The 20,607-nt window shown below is 43.4% G+C and overlaps 1 protein-coding gene across 2 annotated transcripts; it reads left to right on the top strand.

Moving 5' to 3' along the window:
• The first annotated feature begins 66 nt into the window (after positions 1-66).
• ZC2HC1B (zinc finger C2HC-type containing 1B) lies at positions 67-19,272 on the top strand. 2 transcript variants are annotated; one of them, XM_077350953.1, is made up of 8 exons: positions 67-3,857; positions 5,865-5,929; positions 8,446-8,565; positions 13,783-13,918; positions 15,274-15,404; positions 17,048-17,153; positions 17,426-17,495; positions 19,112-19,272. In XM_077350953.1, exons 1-8 carry the CDS (start codon positions 3,821-3,823, stop codon positions 19,134-19,136), a joined length of 690 nt encoding a protein of 229 aa, XP_077207068.1. In that variant the 5' UTR covers positions 67-3,820; the 3' UTR covers positions 19,137-19,272. The 2 variants fall into 2 exon arrangements, with proteins under 2 accessions (XP_077207068.1, XP_077207060.1); XM_077350945.1 differs by having other exon boundaries at positions 19,081-19,272.
• Positions 19,273-20,607: the final 1,335 nt, after the last annotated feature.

Here is a 20,607-nt window from a genome sequence, read left to right as displayed (position 1 = left end):
TCACCATAGGGAGCGATATTAGTAGGATAATGACAAACTACCCTAGATATCAAAAACATTAAGAATTATTAATTTTTACATATTTTCTTAGGTTGTTACTGTCTACAATTGGGGACCTTCAAGAACTTGCAGGAAACATTTTCCCCTCCCCAACTATTTTTCCCATCCCTGAAAGCCCCTATAGCCTCTCCCCTTTTCCTGCTTCCTTTTCTCTTTCCCACCCAACAACCAACCTACTTCTATCTGTCTTCACCTTTCCCTCTTATCCCGCCTCCCCAACCAGCAGCTTCTGTCTAGGAAAACTATGGCACAATTTTGTTGCGCTGGCCATTGGGCCAGGCCCATTTGCTTGGCAGGGAACCCTCAAGGACTTGTGTGTGAAGGCACACCACCACTGGAGCTCCCTGTATCCCCCCCCCCAATCCTATTTCTTGTATCCTGTCTCATGTCAGACCCCCATATCCTCTCCCCCTTCCCTGCTTCATTTTTCCTTCTCAGCTATTAACCAACCTACCTTTTATCTGCTTCCTATGTTAACCTATATTTCCTATTTACTACATTTATACCCCATCTTTCTCCACAGCAGATCAAAGCAGCTTAAATTGTTCTCCTCTCCTCCTTTTTATCCTCACAATATCCTGTGAAGTAGGTTAGGTTGAAAGTATGTGACTGCCCAAAATAACTCAGTGAGCTTCCGCAGCTAGACCTGGGTCTCCCAGATCCTATTCTAAAGATTTAACTAATACACTAGACTGGCTGGCATGGCAGGGCTGCTGTTGAACCATAGCAAGCAGCCTAGTTTGTTTCATACAAGTCAGGTGATATGATATCACCTTGTGGTTGCTGCCAGCCCTGGGACTGACAAGCCCTCCCTTGAAAGGATCCTGCCCCTTCCTCGCGTTTTAGTCACAGAAGCCAAATTTAGAATGCTATGATTTCCTAGCAACAGCCACGGAAGGAATCTATTTTGTGAAGCTTCCACGTTTTTTTTCATTTTGGGTTTTTAACACACATACACACATTTGTTTATTTAATTTCAAATTATTCTGCAAATCTGGGGTGTTTTTCAGGTTTGTAAAAAGTTCTGTCTTGCCTGTTCACAGCTCCAGCCACTGGACTTAAGTATTTGGCTGACTGGACTATTCAAATATAAGACAAGCAAGAAACTTGCAGGAGTAGCTACCCCATTCACCCCTCCTTTGTTTATTTGTTATTTATTTATCGTCCTTGAAAGGACTCGAGGCGGATTGCACAAAATCTCCAATTTATAAAACCACCCACCTCCAGATGACAGAACAATGATGGCAGAAACCACCCCCTCCATAATATTCACAAAGGGTTTAATTGATGATATAGCAAAAACCTGGGGGGAGGGCAATGTTCTTAAACAACCGTCCTCAACCAAAGACCTGGCGGAAGAGCTCCATTTGACAAGCCCTGTGGAACTGACAGCTCTGTCAGAGTCTTCAGTTCTCCTAGGAGCTCATTCCACCAGGTTGGGGCCAGGACTGAAAAGGCCCTGCCCCAAGTCAAGTGATCCAGGGACCACTAACAGAATGCAAGGCCCTGCAGGGGGCATGAGCAGATAAGTGGTCCCTCAGATAGGTAGGGCCCAATCCACATATGGCCTTAAAGGTGAGAACCAAAATCTTGAACTTGATCCAGGTCATAACTGGTAACCAGTGCAGCTGCTTCAGTAAAGGCTGGATATAGATCCTCAAAGATGAACCGGTGAGGACCTTAACTGCTGCATCTTGTACCAGCTGGAGAAAACTGGTCAAGGACAAGGGTAGGGCAGTGTAGAGTGAATTACAGAAGTCTAATCTGGAGGTGACTGTTGCATGGATCACTGGCTAAACAGACTGGGGGCAGGTAGGGTGCTGGTAGCCGCACCTTGAAAAGTTGGAAACCACCGTGCGTGCTACTCCAGTGACCTGCGCCTCCGATAGTCATTCAGAATCACTCCCAAATTCGTTGTTGTGAGTGAAATGTTAAAACCCGACAAGGATGGGACCCCGTCCTGCCCCTTTCCTGCTCAACCACAGGACCCCCATTTCTTGCTTTTTCTGCCTATTTCACTCACTCTTGCTTTCTCCCTCCTACCACCCTTTTCTTACTCCATGCCTGTCTCTCTGCCCCTCACCCATCTCTTTCTATCTCCCGGCCTCATCATTCTCTCTGCCTTTCACTCCAACCCTCTTTCTGCCCCCACCTCTCCTAACCTTGTGCCTGCTCCCTCCCCCCATGGTGGCAGCAATGCTCCCAGCTGCTTCCTCAGTCCCCACAGCAGCAGCGTCTCTCCAGGAAGCAACAAATCTCCTAACTGGAGAGATCAGTTACCCTTAGGGTTGCCAGCTCCAGGTTGGAAGATTCTGGAAGATTTGGAAGTGGAGCTTTGGAAGGATGAGGTCTAGGGATGGAAGTGATGTCAGCAGGGTATAATTTGCCATAAAGTCCACCCAACAAAGCAGCCGTTTTCTGCAGAAGAGCTGATCTCTTAGCTGGAGATCAGTTATAATGCCAGGTAATCTCCAGCTTTCTCCTGGAGGTTGACAACACTAATTCTTCTGGAGGAAATATTTGCTTTGGAAGGTGAGGGCTAATAGCATTTCATTCTGTGGTCCTCTCCTCAAGCCCCAGGCTCCACCCCTCAAATCTCAAGGAACCTCCTATCCTTGGCTTGGCCACACTATCTCCTTCCTAGCCAACACCCAACCTGCCTTTAGCTTGCCCCCCTCTCTGCAGTTTTTTGTCTCCTCCCCGCAACCTCTACCTAGAAAAACAATGTTTCTCTACAGTGAAGGCCAAAGCAGTTTCTCCTTTTTATCTACACAATAACCCTTTGAGGTGGGTTAAACTGAAAGTACGTGAATGGTCCAAATCACCCAGCCAGCTTCCATAGCAAGATGAGGATTTGAATCTGGGTCTCGCAGACCCTGCTACACTGCACTTCCTTTCACAGATAGCTGCTGTTGAATATTGGAAAGCTGCCAGACTCACTTGAGTCATACAAGTCAGCTGGTATCAAGGCACTCAGAGACAGCTGTCAGGCCCAGTGTTGCCAGCCTCCAAGTGGGGTCTGGAGTTCCCCCAGAATTACAAGTGAATTCCAAATGACAGAAATTTGTCTCCCAGGAGAAAATGGTTGTTTTGGAAGATGGATTCTTCTCCCAAGACTGGGGTGATGCTAAGGGAGAGATCCTCTGAGTGGGATTCCACAAGAAGCTATTCTCAATGTTATTTAACATCTCAATGTATCCCCTCTCCTAGCTGATCTGAAGTTTCTGGCTATCAGTATGCTGATAACACCCAGCTTTATCTGTTGATGGACAGCCATCCATCCCATCCCCAGATTCATGGGATGGTGGTGACCCTCACACTTTATTGCATCAGTAGTGCATTTTGCCTTTGCGCATTAATAAGATTAAGAGCAAATGTTGCTCAACCTAACCCGTTGGTAATTTTTAGCTTGTCTGGTAGCCTCTAATATTCTGATGCGTGTTCAGTACTTCTATGATTTTATTTGCGAAATAAGCTGCATTCAAAAGGATGCATATTTACGTTGTGCAATTAGAAAACTCATTGATAGGTGTCCAGTAGAAGAAAGTCCAGTTTTCTGTTTAATGCCTGTGAAGTTTTTCATCTACATCACTAGATGATGGAGGGGATCTGTGTGTCACAATAGTTTAATCTGTTAGCCAATGACATTTAAGGTGGGCTTTTGCATCTGAAGGGGCTAGATCAGTAACAGTGAAGTACACCTAGTGCTCCTCTCTCCCTGAAAGAACAGTGTAGAGGGAATTAACTGCTGCACTTTGAAATGAGTCAGGTTCCTGGAAACAGAGCAAGTAACACAGGTTTGCAGTAAATAGTCTTTGTTGGTTTGAATTGCAGCTGACTAGCCTTTTCACTGAAGGATTCTGGAAAAGTCTGCCTATAGTTTATTTATTTATAATTGGATTTGTATGACCACTGATCCCAGAGCTGGCTTGCAGCGGTTTACAATTTTGGTATACAATCCATATCTATACAATAAGCATAAAAACCCCATTAAGCCCGTTAAAAACATTCTAAGACTCAACCCAAACTATGGCGAAATACAATTTAATTTATATCCCACACACCCAGAGGGTGGACCGAAGATGGCCAATGGAAATTGGGATGTTGTCACTGGTGACCTGTCAAATCCAGCTAACCTAATACTGGTCCAGACCCTAAGGGGAGAGTAAAGGTTGTCTGCACTATTTGATAATTTATACCTTGAAACCAGCAGAATTGGCTTGAGCAGGCTATACATATATCTCTGTCTATAATCCCCATTTATAACATGAAAATACTTTGTAGAACACATTAACCTTGAAACATTTTTCTGACCTCATGGTGTCCTGATTTTATGGGAGCCAGAAAAAATGTAGCACCCTAAAGCAATCTCATTTGCACTTTGAAATCACAACAGGTGGTAGAAGTTTGCAGGTTAACTCCTTATCCCCTTTTGCGTACACAAATAGCTTTTTCCTTGTGGTAGGGTTAACTCCACTGCTTTGTCATATTTTGATGGTTAAAGGTAGTTGTGGTTGAAGTTCAGATCAGAGTTTGCAATCCTGCTTTTAACCATATTAACCATTTTTGCTTCCTAATCAGGGTTACTGCTAATACCAGTTCAAATGTGCTACAATGGGGCTGCTTCTAGTAACAGAAAGCAATAGCAATAACATGTCAGGCCCCCAGCTGCTTTTGATCAGTCAACTACAGTTTGTTCATAACCATTATGCCATATAATTGCAGCAGCATGTATTCCCATGTCAATGCTTTCAAAGTAACTCTTTGTAATACATCTTTTTTTAAAAAAGATTGTCATCCCTGTTAATTTTGGTCAAATTTATAAGTAGATTCCTTAAGATACCATTGAACTCCTTCCTAGATGATGAATAAATCGGGATGCAAATGAAATTCTGGCCTGGGACTAGAACAGAACCACAAGTAATTAAATTGGGTTACCTGGCAAAGCTAGATGTAATACCATATAGCTAAGGAAGGAAGATACAAGGATTGTGTAGTGTCCCTTCTCTACTTATTCTTAACTAGGCTTCAAAGCCCGTCCATAAGGACGGTGTTTGGCCATCTTCCGCGCGGGCCGCGGAGCCCTGAGGCGCCGACAGAAGCCTCTGGCGGTCAGGGTGCTCGGCCGCGATCTGGCTGCCCCACTTCACGGTGTGGTGCCAGGCTGCATGCAGGTCTCGGAGCGGACGCACCATATCGGCGACACAGCGGGGCCACCCTGAGGCCCGTGGGAAGCGTCCAGGGCGCCTCCCTCCCTGGCAAGCACGTGGCTTGCGTGTGGGCCTCGGAGCTTGGAGGCACAGATGGAAGCCTCTGCTGGCCACCGGCCTCCCCCGTGACCCCCCAGCTTGCGTGCGGGCCCCGGAGGTCCAAGGGCCACACGGACGTCTCCCCCGGCCGCCTACCTGGCGTGTCCTGCAGGGTGGTGGTGGGTCGGGAGGCACCACGCGGCTCCCGACTGTGCTGAATGGTAGAGGGGCCATGGAGTCAGACAATCTATGCACTTGCTGTTTAAAGGTTCTGGGGAACTCAGTGAAATAAGATAAAATGATCATCTTGAGCCATTTCTCCATCAGTAAAACTTAGCATTAAGTACTGAAAGCCACGGAAACTTAAATTCTGTAGGGAGACTGACTGGCCCTTAAAGTAAATACATGAAAATTAGTTTGGAATACCAGTATTACCCAGGATTTTACTGGCACACATGAGCACATCATATACATAGCTGAGAATGATTTTGATTAAGTGTGGGCTGAAAATCTCATCTCAAAGGAGTTATAATTGTTACTCTTAATTTCATACAGGTTTTAACAGCCAGAATTTGGTCCCCTGTGACACCTGTGGAAGACATTTTGTACAGGATGCTCTGGTAAAATTTTGTTATGGTTATAAGTGAAATGAAAGAATTTAAGAGGATAGATTAAATGTTAGCATTGTATAAATATTATCAAAAACATGCCAACCAACAAGCTGATAACAAAAAAAAGTGGGGGTGTTCTTGCACCCAGCTTTATTGAGATAAATAGATCAGAGCTGTTGTTAGGATGACCTTCTTTCAATTACACCTTGCTCATAAGCAAGGTGTAATCCTTACTTAAATCCTTAAGACCTAGCCATACTGATCCACACTAGTGTTAACTCCAGAGTGAACTGCTATAATGTCCCGCGTGTGGAGTGGCCTTTAGCAATGTCTCCCATGTCCCGTGGCATTCTAAAGATGTCCTGCGGCGTTCTCCATTTAAATTTTTTTTTTTTGCACAGGCAGCTCAGCAGACAGGCCGGGCTCAGGAGGCCCCCACGCAGGCCCGGGCTCCAGGGTGGGGCTTGTGTGGCGCCGGCATTCCCGCTGGCTGGCGGCGGCCACGTGGCCCTGGAGGGCACTGGCAACGCCTCGTGTAGTGCAAGCCCTGCCCTGGAGCCCGAGCGCCTCCTGAGTTCAGCTTGCTCTGCTCTGCTCTCGTGCTGCTGCCGCCGCCGCTTTTGCTACCTTCTTTGTTGGGAGAGCTCGCTTGCTGCCGCCATCGTCGCCACCCTTCTGTGGCCAGTCAGGGGGGAGGGGGATGGGGAGCTTGCTCTTGTCCTTCAGGCAGCTCTATGGTGGTGGCAGCAGCAGTGGCGCAGTGATTAAATCAAGAAGGGAGGGAGAGCACGCCTGCTGCCACCGTCACCACCACCACTGCTGCCACCACTCCGCCGCCGTCCTTCTGAGATCAGTCGGGGGGGAGGGGGAGGGGGGAGCTTGCTCTCATCGTTCAGGCAGCTCTATGGTGGCGGCGGCAGCAGTGGCGCAGTGAGTAAGTCGGGGGCGGAGGGCCCGAGTGCTACCGCAGCGGCGGCGCATCCTGCCTTGTGTCCTCGGAAATCTGGTCACATTATCCATGGGAATAGCTCTCTTTCCTATTTTTCACTATGACACAGAGAAATTCATTGCCTGGAAGTCCTATATTTTTCTAGAAAATTCTTTCCAGAAAACTCTTCTAGACAGTGTCCACTGTCATATTTTCCTTACAACCGTGAGGCCTGGAATCCAGGAAAATTTGATTATCAGGCTTGTGTTCTGGCTACATGATTCTGTATTAAAATAGTACATTCTTCAAGCAATATGCCTGTGGCCATATATTTACCATATTGTAGCTTGGTCCCAATTGAATACATTTATCCCTCAACACTATGTTGTCCTTCATATCTGCAATGTGTTCTTTCAAAAATGGCTTTAAAAACACCTGCATGCATTATATAGCCTAATCCTGTCAAATCCTGGAAGCTCAACAGAACTGGCCCTGGTCAATATTTCAATGGGAGACTACCTAGGAATATGCACTCTCCTGGAAAACCTTTTGTTAATTTCTCAACCTGTTTGTTAATTTCATTTGTTAGCAATGATTGTTTCTCAACAGCCAGGAAGTTGATAGGACCGTCTGTATGCCCCAAAGGGCATCAAACCCCTTTCAAGACAGCATGCAAACAAATAGGCATGGTTCAAGGGTTACTGATTGAGATGCTTTACCAGTAGATCTGGTCAGTGCCTGTCTGGGAGGCCATCTGGGAACCTCACGCACGTCACTATGAGTTCCAGAATGGAAAAAGGGCTGGATATAAATGTTATAAATAATAAACTGAAGCCAGCAAAAAATAGGCATCAGGAAATGCTGTTTTTCATTGATTAGGTAAAATGTAATTACTAAATGGGGCTCAAATCTTCAGGCCATCACAAAATGTTCCTCAACTTGGAATAATTCCCACCAAATCATGCATCACTAGCACAGCCATCAGACTGAAAATAATACAAAATGAAAGGCAGAACAAACACACAGCCTATCTTTTCCCGTTATGCCTCAAAAATAAATCCCATTTGGGTTGCCTGATCTCTTTTGGCGAATGGCAGGCCGTGGGAGGATTGGGCTGATGCTTCAGATTGGGAAGATCCTGGAGATTTGGGGGTGGACAGAGACCTAAGTGGTGAACAATGCCATAGAGCCCACCCTTCAAAACATCTAGGGGAACTAATATATGTAGACTAGAGATGAGCTTTAATTCCAGGGGACTCCCACAGCTCACCTGGAGGCTGGTATCCCTAAATTACAATTTGGAAACAAGATGGGTTAAAGTAAGTGAAATTTGTTAGTAGTATTCTCTTCCTCAAGGGGCTTGGGGGAGAAACTGGAAGCTACCACATTTGTCTGGTTTCTTACCAGTTCTTAGTACCAGCCTATGCCATCTTACTTTCATCCTTACTACAATTAGAGGCACTACTACCTCCTAGCACTTTACACAGAACATAAACACAGGAAATCAAAAATGCTTCCTTTTGTCTAGTACCCTCCAAAATAGCACAACTTCATGCAGCTTTGCCTTATGACTTCCTTGGTCTGTTTTATGTCCTAGCTGAGACATGAGCCAATATGCAGAAAAGTTTTCAACAAAAAGCGCAAGCCATTCAATTCCTTACAACAGCGACAACAGGGAACTGAAATTCCAACAGTAAAGAGGAAGCCACCACCAAAGGTATTTTCACATTAAGCATTGGATCATCTTTCAAATAAACTGGGGCAAATGGAGTCTAACCATCATCTTAGGATTCTGATATTACAGGGAACATATGGTTCTGGAGGAGGACGGAATTCTTTACAAAAAAAAAAGAATGATGCAATACAGAGAATGCAAGTATGTGTGTGAGGTAATGGTTCATAAAGGTTAGTACCTTTTTGGACATGGTTTCCCTTCTTTGCCTGATGGGACATTATTTGTAATTTTTGATCTTCAAAATATCTGCACTGACTAAGGGATGATATTGGGGAGATGGACCGTTTCAGAGATAGTTGCTCTGGGCACTTTTTATAGAAGCAATTGGCTTTTACTTAGTTCACCTGGATGACAATGACATTTGTGATTTGCAACTGAAATAAGTATTTAAACAAACATTCCGTAGCTCATTGTGGCCTGCCAGGTGCTTCGCAACAACCCTGCTTCTGTTTCTGTCTCTCTCTCACACATACACACACACACATTTTTGCAGTCACAAATAGAAAACTAAAAAGGAAATTCCATGTGAGTTGATGGGCCACTATATAGACGTGATGCACGTATTTGATATGCAGGCTTTGTGTAAAGCATCTTGAAGAATCGGCCATTGCCTACTGTTTGTGCCTACTCACCTTTAAACTACTTCTATGCAAGCAAGGTAATGGTAAATATGGCAGCTTTTAACGTAGAACTATTTTTAAAGCATTTCGTTCTCTATTTAATTAACTACTGCAGCAAATCTTAGCTGCTAGTCCTTACAGATTAGCTCCTAGGTTCACTTTGGGATGGGGGGCACTTAAAATGTATTAGAAACTTTAAGGTTGCTTTGCTTTGCTTCAGAAGGATCCACTTTTTATTATCTCTCCATGTTTTTCCATCTTGCTTTCTGCCCCATATAAGGTAATTTTCTACCAACCTTTCTGTTACTCTCACCTCAGGGGGTACAAGCCACATGAAGCTCTTGTATTTCCAGTATTATTAAACTTGTTGCCACTGTCAGGCATACTGGTGTTTTGCCAGAAAGAGGAAGGGATGGAGCAATGCCCTTTTTTGTATCTATTCTAGTAATGATGCTTGTCAGCTTGGGAATCCGCAAGGACTTGTGAGAGGCATGTCACTTCCCCAACCCCTCCTATTTTCCCTATCCTGAAAGTTCCCTATTCTTTTCCTGCTTTCTTCTTCTCTTACCACTCAACAGCCAGCCCACATTTATCTGACCCTCTTTCTTCAAGTTCCCCCAACAGCCTCTACCTAGGAATTGTATATTGCTGTATTGCAGTTTGTGTATTGCTGGCCACTGAGCCAGGCTCACTTGCATGGTGGGGAACCCTCAATGACTTGTGGGGAAGCATAAAACTTTCCTTTCTATCTCCCTCACCACACTATTTCCTCTTTCCCTCCTCCTGTCAATCCCCGTATCCTCCCTGTCTCATTCTCATCTAAGCCATTCACCAACTTACCTTTTGCCTGTTTCCAATGTTCAGCTATATTATTTACTACCTTTGTTCACAGTGGGGACCAAAGCAGTTTACATTATTCTCCTCTCCTTTCCCCATTTCACAGTTTGGGGTGTGCATTTGAGTCTACCCAAACCAGAAATACACTCAAAAAAATACCTTATCAGTATTTGGGGGGTATATTTCAGCATCCCAAATGTGTCCAGGATTTTTTAGGAAGAAAAAACAACAGCACCCTCTAATCCCAGATATATTCTGGAATTATTGGCAATCCCAAACAACAGCTTCAAAGTGTGTGTGTGAGAGATTGAAATGGATGGTTTAAATCAGTGGTCCCCAACCTTTCTGAGGCTGGGGACCGGCAGGGCATCGGGCCGCGCCTGCGGACCACGCCCGCATGGGCCGCGCATGCGCGAATGCGCCATGCGCGGCCCGGCCCGGCCCTGATTCCCTCTCCTCGCCCTCCCGCAGTAAGAAGCTTCCCAGGCCGCAAGCTTGCGGCCTGGGAAGTTTTTTACTACGGGGGGGCGGGGAGAGGGAGCCGCGGCCCGGCGCAATGGCCTTCGCGGCCCAGCACCGGGCCGCAGCCCGCAGGTTGGGGACCACTGGTTTAAATGGTTGATGAACAGACCTTCAAGCTGTTATGGTTAAATGGCTGTTTTCAATTATTCATTTCACTTCTCACCCCCCTTCTAAGCAGAGGGAAGCAAAATGAACGAGCCCAAATTGGCTGGTTCAGGGGTGTAGTTCACAACTAATTTCCAGACAATATTCATCTGTCCCCCTGGAGAAAATGGCCAAGTTGGAGGGTGGACTCCATGATTTTATATCCAGGTGATGACCCTCCCCTTCCCAAATAAATTGAGCAACTGATGCTGATATTGTAAATTGGTATTTAAATTGAATGTTATTCTTAATTTTAATTTAAAAATTTAATCTATTGTATATCATATATGATACTGTGTACCACTTTGAGTTCAAACTACCGCACCATTGCACTCATTTCTCATGCTAGCAAAGTTATGCTCAAAATCCTACAACCTAGGCTCCAGCAATATGTGGACCGAGAACTTCCAGAAGTACAGGCAGGATTTCGAAGAGGCAGAGGAACTAGAGATCAAATTGCCAGCATGTGCTGGATCATGGAGAAAGCTAGGGAGTGCCAGAAGAACATCTACTTCTGCTTCATTGACTATGCTAAAGCCTTTGATTGTGTGGAGCACAACTATTTGTGGCAAGTTCTTAAAGAGATGGGAATACCAGAGCATCTTATTTGTCTCTTGAGAAACTTATATGCAGGTCAAGAAGCAACATTGAGAACTGAACATGGAATCACTGATAGGTTCAAAGTTGAGAAAGGAGTTTGGCAAGGCTGTATACTGTCACCTTGCCTATTTAACTTGTATGTGGAGCACATCATGAGAAAGGCGGGATTAGAGGAGTCACAAATTGGGATCAAGATTGCAGGGAGAAATATCAACAACCTCAGATACGCAGATACCACTCTAATAGCAGAAAGCGAAGAGGAACTAAAGAGCCTGTTGATGCGGGTGAAGGAGGAGAGTGCAAAAGTTGGCTTGAAACTCAACATCAAGAAAACAAAGATCATGGCATCCGGCCCTCTCAGTTTGTGGCAAATCGATGGGGAAGAAAAGGAGATAGTGACAGATTTTATTTTCCTGGGCTCCAAGATTACTACAGATGGGGACTGCAGCAAAGAAATTAAAAGACGCTTGCTCCTGGGGAGGAAAGCTATGGCAAATCTAGACAGCATCCTAAAAAGCAGAGACATCACCCTGCCAACAAAAGTGTGTTTAGTCAAGGCTATGGTATTCCCAGTTGCAATATATGGCTGTGAAAGTTGGACCATAAGGAAGGCCGATCGTCAAAGAATTGAGGCTTTTGAACTCTGGTGCTGGAGAAGACTCTTGCGCGTCCCTTGGACTGCAAGGCGAACAAACCGGTCAATCCTAGAGATCAGCCCTGACTGCTCCTTAGAAGGCCAGATCCTGAAGATGAAACTCAAATACTTTGGCCACCTCATGAGAAGGAAGGACTCCCTGGAGAAGAGTCTAATGCTGGGAGCGATTGAGGGCAAAAGAAGAAGGGGATGACAGAGAATGAGGTGGCTGGATAGAGTCACTGAAGCAGTTGATACTAGCTTAAATTGACTCCGTGGAATGGTAGAGGACAGGAAGGCCTGGAGGATCATTGTCCATGGGGTCGCGATGGGTCGTACGCGACTTCGCACCTAACAACAACCACCACTTTGAGTTGGCTTACTGGGAGGATGGTATAAAAATCATATCAGTAAATAAATTCTTCCTTCCTCTGACTTCACTCCAAAGCCTCTAGAAATTTCCCAGTGTGGATCTGGCAACCCTAACCAGGCCTTCCTCAAGGGCCAGAACCACCTTGGAAAGGACGTACTCTCTCCCTCTCCTACCTTTTACTGACAGATCCAAAATGCTTGTTGTTGCCTAGCAAGTCACTGAGGGAATCTTTTTGCTAAAGCTACATGTACTCCTTTTATCATTTTTGTGTTTTCTAACCTCACTCCTATGGTTTTTGGGTTTTTTTTATATTTTACATTTTTCTGCAAACCTGGGGCCTTTTGGCAGGTTTGTAGAAAGTTCTGTCTTGCCCATTCACAGCTCATCACCAAATTTTAGTATCTACAGATTGGTTAATTTGGCTATTAGTCATTATAGATGATACTAACTAGAATAAAGCAACTGTGAATTCAGATCATCAGTGCTTCTGCTTGTTATAGTGCTTTTTACCATAGAGGAGTGAAACAACCTCTTACCAATATGGTCTCAGAGGGTTTGAATCAGAGGATAGGAAGTACCACTTTGGCACTTTCTCACTGGTGCTGCATACCAGCCCATATCAGCTAACTTTCAGATTTGATGCCAGGCTGTTCCTTATGCTTTGAGTGATACCACAGCATAAGTTGTATACCACAATTTATTTCATCTTCCTTTATTTCACTTTCTGAAAACCATAATTCTTATACAAACTATGTCCTGGAATACATTTTTCTGCCTTACCCATTACATTATCACAACTATACTCATTCTTGAGCCCTCTATCATCTCTGCATCATCAGGAAAAAATGAAAACCCAATATGAGATGGATTGACTCAATCAAGGAAGCCACAGTTTTCAGTTTGCAAGACCTGAGCAAGGCTGTTAGCAACAAGACATTTTGAAGGTCATTAATTCATAGGGTCACCATAGTTTGGAAATGACTTGACAGCATTACACACACACACACACACACACGTAAAAACAGCAGATTTGCTGGACATGGACTCTAACAATTATTTCTTCAGCGCACATCCAAGTATAATACTATCATGGAAGAAATTGTAATGTAGTTCATCTACCATATGAACTACAAAGATGGGTATTTTGGAAGCTGCTGACCTTAAGAGATTCTTCTTTTTATGAAAAAATTGAGGGAAGGGCCACTGGAATTTTATGCTTAAGAAGAGAATGGAAGAAAAAAAATGTGTGTGTGGGGTAGTCTGCATTAACATCCTGATTTGGAATCAACAGAGAAAGAAGCATCCCTGGAGCCCTTGATTCCTAGAGAAAGGACAGGATAGAAAAATGTGATCTTGGTCCTTGCTTAATATCATTTAATACCTCTTGATTTGCTCCCCCCCCCATAATGTAGTACAGTTGCCTTAGTTGATATACTACATTTAGTATAATTTATATGTTTCCTTTTCAGAACCAAGGGAAAAAATCTAATTGGAGACAACAGCATGAGAACTTCATCACTACTATCAGAGCTGCCAAGCTTGCCACTATAGCCATGAAAGAAGGACGGCCTTTGCCGCCACCACCACCTCCCACCATCAATCCTGGTAATCTACTTGCCCTTAGACTATGCCAGAGTGGTATAGCAGCTAAAGCATCAGACTAGGGCTGATTTCTGCACTTACTTTGTTTATTCCGTTGAGGATCCTGCTGAATTCAAATAGATTTGAACTCGGGTCTTCCTCTACCCCCTCCCCAATTGAAAAAGAAAAGTGTTCCGCAAGTGATTAGGGAAGCTCAGAGGGGGGGGGGGAGTGCAGCAGGAGCCTCTTTCTTTTCTTAAACCGGGGGGGGGGGGGATTGGAGACAGCAGAGGGGGAATAAATCCAAGCGATAATCTCTGCCGATAGAAGATAAGGGAAGCCTTGCAACATGGAAACAAGGAACAACTGATGCCCTGGCCAATCAGAGCTTTTCTACAGGGTTGGAGGCTCAAGGCAGCAAGTTACTTCAGGAAATGCAGAGAGCTGCACCTTTACTCATGCAGATTTTTCAAATATCAAGGGTTATATCCACTCCAGGATATCACGGGGGGCAGGTAGGGTCACTCCGGATCAATCATGCTTGTTGCAGATGAAAAATTTAAATTGCCCAAAATCAAAATGGAAATCACATTCAGTGTAGACGGCAGGGACTGAATCAACCTGGGATTGGAATAAAAGCTCTGTGCAGATTCAGCATAGGAGTAGGGAGACTTAGACTCAAACCATCACACAAATGTCGCATATTTATGCCAATTATTTTTATTCCAAGTGCAGAACTTGATTTTTTAATCTGGCCCTACTTCAGTATCACAGATAGTTATGGATTGAATATAGTACCAATATTTTCCAACTGCTTATTAAATATCCTCCAAACTTAAAAAGAAGTGAGGATTAAGTACAAGTGAAGTTTAAATGTAATCTAGTGCTGCTGCACACACTGTATTTTATATTGTGAAATTAGATATTTTAAGTCAATGGATTTTAAATAGCAATTCAGAGGGCTGGAAGCAGCTTCTTAAATGAAACCACTAAAAAGTATCAGATGCACCCAAAGAGCACCCAGGGATAAGTTTTAACAACAGCCTACAATTTCCATTTTGTCCATCTGAAATGAGAAGAGGTCATTATAAGAACACTTTGTATGATTAACATACATAATTTAAAACATAATGTCTACCTTGCATATTAGTTAACTTTTGATTCCTTGCTGAGTTTTTGCACATTTGTTTATATACACGTAAGAGTTGAAAATTTACATTATTCTTCCAAGTATTAGCCTGTGCTAAGGATGCTTGGCAACAAATGTCTATACTGTACTCAACAAAATAGATATGCTAGTTTACAACAACACTGGTAGCATCTCCCAAGTATCACATGAATTGCTTGTTTAATAACCTCTGTTCCCTTGTTACATCCAGATTATATTCAGTGCCCTTACTGCATGAGAAGGTTTAATGAGACTGCAGCAGAAAGGCACATCAATTTCTGCAAAGAACAAGCAGCCAGGCGTGCCTTTGCACCAGGCCAGAAAGGAGCCAAACAGGGCCCTGTAAGTAATATGGACTTTTTATCTGATTCCAGGAACATTACATATCATAGGAATTTCACTTTCATTCATGGGTATATTCAGCTTCAAAAAGGTAAATATATTTTGCCCAGCAATTAAGTGTTGAAAGTACAATACTTTCCTTCCAAATAATTATTTTTGCTACTTCATTCCCTTGAATTGTAAGTACTGACCTTTATCTTTGTCTTAAAGTTCCTTGTCTGTAGAATTTTAAACTTTAGTCCATGAAACATGTAATACCTACCCTCCCAGCATTCATTAAATGCAGAAGCAATTTCCAAAGGTCATTTTTTATCTGCAATGACCTATAGAAAAGAATGATCAATATAAACCAGAGAAAAGAGCTTGAGGGGAATGCCCCTACAGCTCCCCTATTACCAGAATGGAGCAGTGGGATCCATCCCAGTGGTGGAAATTGTCATCAAATCCTAACCAATTTATGGAGACCCTGTAGGGCAGGGGTAGTCAACCTGTGGTCTTCCAGATGTTTGCTGGCAGGGGCTCATGGGATAGTCAACCTGTGGTCCTCCAGATGTTTGCTGGCAGGGGCTCATGGGATAGTCAACCTGTGGTCCTCCAGATGTTTGCTGGCAGGGGCTCATGGGAATTGTAGTCCATGAACATCTGGAGGACCACAGGTTGACTACCCCTGCTGTAGGGTTTTCAAGGCAAGAGACTTCAGCATTGGTGTGCCACTGCGTACCTCTATGTAGTGACCATGGTATTCTTTAGTGGTCTTCTATCCAACTTCTAAGCAGGACTAACCCTGCTTAATTTCTGCAATTCACTGAGGTTGGGCTAGCCTGGGCCATCCAGGTCAGAGGATCTCAGTACTAGGACATATTTTCCCCCAAAGCATATGCTCTGTATTATACCTTAGCACTGGAACATAACACAAAGCACACTTTCTAGAGAAAGTGAGCTAGGCTTTGATAAAACAATATATGTTCCAGGTGTCCAGGGGCAAACTCCAGTAGTCTCTGTCTATGATGGCTTCCACTCCCTGGACCAATGGCAATGCTGAGAGAGAAGTTTTAGTAAAGCTACCTAGAACTTGAGCCAAGGGATCTGAAAACTAGTATGGTAAGATTATACAAAACAGAGTTAAAACACCAGTTCAGGAATGAAGCTTTAAGTGGGTGCCCCTGAAAAAGACACTAACCTCATGCTGCTATTTTGAGAGTAAAACAAAGTTACCTTTTTGGCCTGCTTGGAGAGAAATGCAGGAAAATGTCCTTTGTCACAAAAGGTTTCCTATTTCAACTGTAGATAAATCCCAAAATCAACAGCAGCAAAACCCAACAGTTACCAATGAAGATTGTTGATGGGCTTGGAAGACACAGGAGATAAGGGAGGAGCGGGGTATATTTGACCAAATGCCCTGGGAGGGAACTCAATGTCACCAGGGCTGCTACTGCCTCAGGGATTTGCATAGGGTTTGCCTAGTGGTTTTGCAGACCTGAAAAATATTTGGGAAGTTATGCCCATTGTTTTTTCCTCCATGCAGCACCAATGCCAGCCCCACAAAGGCTCACTTTAGTTGCCTGGGTGCCCAGGAAAGTGCCCTAGAGTACCAGGGGTTGTCTACCTTTCTTTTAGAATGCTTTTTGTTTTTCTCTCTTCAGGGAAAACAAACAACTTCCAAAAAAGAACCAACTTTAACAAGTGCTGTGGGAACTCTGCTCCAAAACAGGCCACAAGAGGGCACCAGTCCAAACCAACTTGAAACAGGTCAGGACCAGAACATATTAACCGACATAGTAGAAAGAAGTTCCACTATGCTTCTCAAGAGTTGAGATTCTAGTTACCACTGCTGCTTCCTGAATATTTTTGCATCAACTGTTAATCTGTTATATACAAAACTGTAGCATTTTCAATGTTCATGGCATAGATCTCAGACCTTGCCCTCACCGAGTGTAGCTTGTTTTACTTCTAAAGGACCATGCCTAGACTGTATTTTTGAAGATGTGTTCATAAAAGTATTTCTGGTGGTTATTTTTAAGGATGTGCTGTGGAATCTTCTACTGGACCAGCACAGAAAAAAACACCTATTCCTTATGGGAAAGAGCCTGGGTAAGAAATGTTGTTGTAGCTCAATAAGGTTATATGCGTACTAATGATGGGCAGAAACCTTGGGCAGCCCTTGAACTGAACCTCAAACTAAGCCAAAAATGCCCCAAAGTGATTAGTTTGGATCCCACAGTGAGGGTAAATGTGTTTTGCTTCCCCTTGTTTACAAGTTGAAAGAGCTAAACTGATGGATTTAATAGCTTACAGCCATTTAAATCTAACAGCTGATGGGTAGACTAACCCAACTTTTAGGTTTTACTGGTCGGTTTTGTGTCCCCTCCTCCCCCGCCACTTTGAAGCTCAGGAAGGGAAACTGACTGGTGAAATGGCTAGCAGCCATTTAATCCTAACAGGTCAGATCCACACTTGCATTGCTCAGCTAGTAAATGCCTCAAATCAAATCAGACAAAAGTCCATGCACTTCCCCAAACACTGGTTGGGACACTCTGAACTGGGCCAAGTTCATGCCATATTTTGGCTTGTGGATTAATTTGTGACCATTTCTAATGCCTACTAGAGGTAAGCATGCTTAAGACCCTTACTGTTGATAGGTTTCATACACACAGCTGTTATATTGTTTGCTCCGTTATAGTATCAACCACTTCAAAATATACTATCCTGGTATTCCAGAGAAGCCACCACAAAGGGCTATGAAATTCAGTTGACAAAATTAAACCTGAATTTTGGAGATACCTTACTAACAAGGATAAGCTTTCATGAACCAGACCCTGACATCAGACTGCATCTGACAAACTGAGTGATAGTCTATGAAAGTTTATGATAGAATAAAAACATGTTTGTCTTTATTAGCTGTCTATTCACAGCATCCTAACAAAGTTACCCTACTGGAATTATTAGAGCTGTTAAAGTTATTCCTGTTTTCTGTTCTAAGAAATAGCAATTGTAAAGAAATTTATATACAGAAAAATGCTGAAATGTACAACATTCCACACCCACAGGGAAAATTACATTGACAAGGTGGAATTGTCAAACATGGAATTTGCTTTTCTAGCACACAAATTTTCTGTAACCTTTGGGTACCTTTGTAGTGATTTCCAGCACAGTCCTAAACAGGTCCACTCAGAATCATACTGAAAACTACTCAGTGGGGCTTACTTTTTATGAATGCGCTGTTAATCACCTCAAGACTGGTTTCTTTTATATTGTGAAGTTTACCAGAGCCTTCAGTAGTACTTCATACCCTTTTTATTTTATATACTCTCTACTACGTGCAAACTCATCTCAGAATTATTTTGTGCATTTTTATGTTGAACTACCTGCCCCTCTAAGTGCTCTGATCCTTTTGAAGCTCTTTCCCTTCTTGTATGCAATATCACTGCTTCTAAGTCTTGCTGTGGTCACTACAGTCTGCTATCTGAGATACTACAAAGGATACATCTCTGACCATGTCAAGCTGTAACATATCTAATTCTTAGTAGGAGGAGTCTCAGGGCATCTGATCAACTCCCTGCCCAATGCTTGTATATGCCGCAAGTAATACGAGAAACCAGTTTTACAGTGAGAGAAAATAGCCCCTGCCTGAAGTGAAGCCTACAGAAGCACATATTGCGCTGTTTTTATTTCACAGCCCAGGTAAGCAAGTACTCTCCTGCTTTCAGGGTTCCAGCACAGGGCAGAAAATAGGACAGCATGCACTCAGAGCTTTGCATGGCAGCAATGTACTGTCCTTTTAGCAGTACTGTAACTCGAGGAGCCCTGAAAATGAAATCCAGCATCTCAAGAAACTTGAATGATCACAGTAATAAAGAATGTAACATCATGGTTCTTAGAACTTGACTCAGTTTTTTCCCCTAGGGATTGTATCAAATTATGGAAGTCACTTCAATCAAAATATGTTCTTGAGACCATATGGGACCTTTTCTGCTAAAGTATGCCTCTCATTGTCAGAACAGGAGGACAATATATTATTCATCCAGAACTATTTGAAGCTAGGCAGACTACAGCAGGAAGGTAATAGAAAAACAATGAGACTGTTACAGAGATCAAGAAGGCACTATCCCAAAAACATGGAAAAGCAAAAAAGGTATATCACATAAGAGAGTCCTAGGATCACAGAGTTGGAAGGGGCCATATAGGCCATTTAGTCCTACCCCCTGCTCTACGCAGGATCATCTTAAAATATCCAGCCACTGCTTGAAGACTACCAGTAGCAGGAAGCTCACCACCTTCCCAAGCAGCTGATTCCATTGTTTACTATCCAGCTGGTATCTTTCCTCCTGTAAATTAAACACATTGAGTTTTATCCTCCAATGACAATAGGAACAGCTCCCTGCCATTAAGTAATAGCTTTTCAGCTAGACAGCAATCATGCCCCCTCCAACCTGATATACTACAGATTTAAATATTTCCAAATCCCTCAGCCTTTCATCATGAGGCCTGGTCTCCAGGCCTCTGATCATCTTTGTTGATCTCCTCTGCACACACTGCATTCTGTCTGCACCCTGTTTTTAGTGAAGTCCGTTTTTAGTGAAATTTCCACACTAACTAGTAACATTTAAGGGGAGAACAGAATAATGTTAATCATATGGAAACCCTAGATGCACCAGTGATTTAACATATTATACCTGTGTTGCATAGCAAGCCAGCTGCACATTCCCAACTCTACTGAAAAATCCTAGTACTGTTATACATTCAACAGGTCATAACTGAAGATGAAACACATCAATTTTAGATTTCTAGTAGAGACAAATATCCAAGCATGTTGATGTATTCCATAAAGAACAGCAACTGACCCCACTGCATAGTTTTCTTATTTGTTCAGTCATCTTCACACACCCTACTTAATAGCACATGGGTTGTCTGCTGGGTATTTCTGAATAGAAAGATAACAATCTTTTAAAATCACCTCAATACTGTGTTCTTAAGACATTTCAGGGAACAGAGTAAACAGCAAGTTTATGGCTAAAAGATACAGATTACAAAACACCTCACACCCAGTCCTTTCAATAAGAGTTTCAGGAGTAATCCTTATCAGAGCATCCCCATATATATTTCTGCCTAGCATTATTTGAGACTAACTTTCCCCATGTCTTCCTGTAGCACACTGAAGTAAAGTGATTCACGTGCCCTGCTTGCTCTCCATGCACTAGTTCCC

The sequence above is a fragment of the Paroedura picta genome, chromosome 1 (genome assembly GCF_049243985.1).
Source record: "Paroedura picta isolate Pp20150507F chromosome 1, Ppicta_v3.0, whole genome shotgun sequence".
Lineage (NCBI taxonomy): Eukaryota > Metazoa > Chordata > Lepidosauria > Squamata > Gekkonidae > Paroedura > Paroedura picta.
The sequence above is the reverse complement of the archived record's forward strand: the minus strand, read 5'-3'. Positions and strand labels throughout refer to the sequence as shown.

Coding starts and splice junctions, on each gene's coding strand:
- ZC2HC1B (XM_077350945.1), top strand. CDS start 3,821: ATGAGTCAGGTTCCTGGAAACAGAGCAAGTAACACAG. Junction 8,566..13,782: donor AGAGGAAGCCACCACCAAAG/GTATTTTCACAT, acceptor TTTCCTTTTCAG/AACCAAGGGAAAAAATCTAA. Junction 15,405..17,047: donor AAGGAGCCAAACAGGGCCCT/GTAAGTAATATG, acceptor TTCTCTCTTCAG/GGAAAACAAACAACTTCCAA.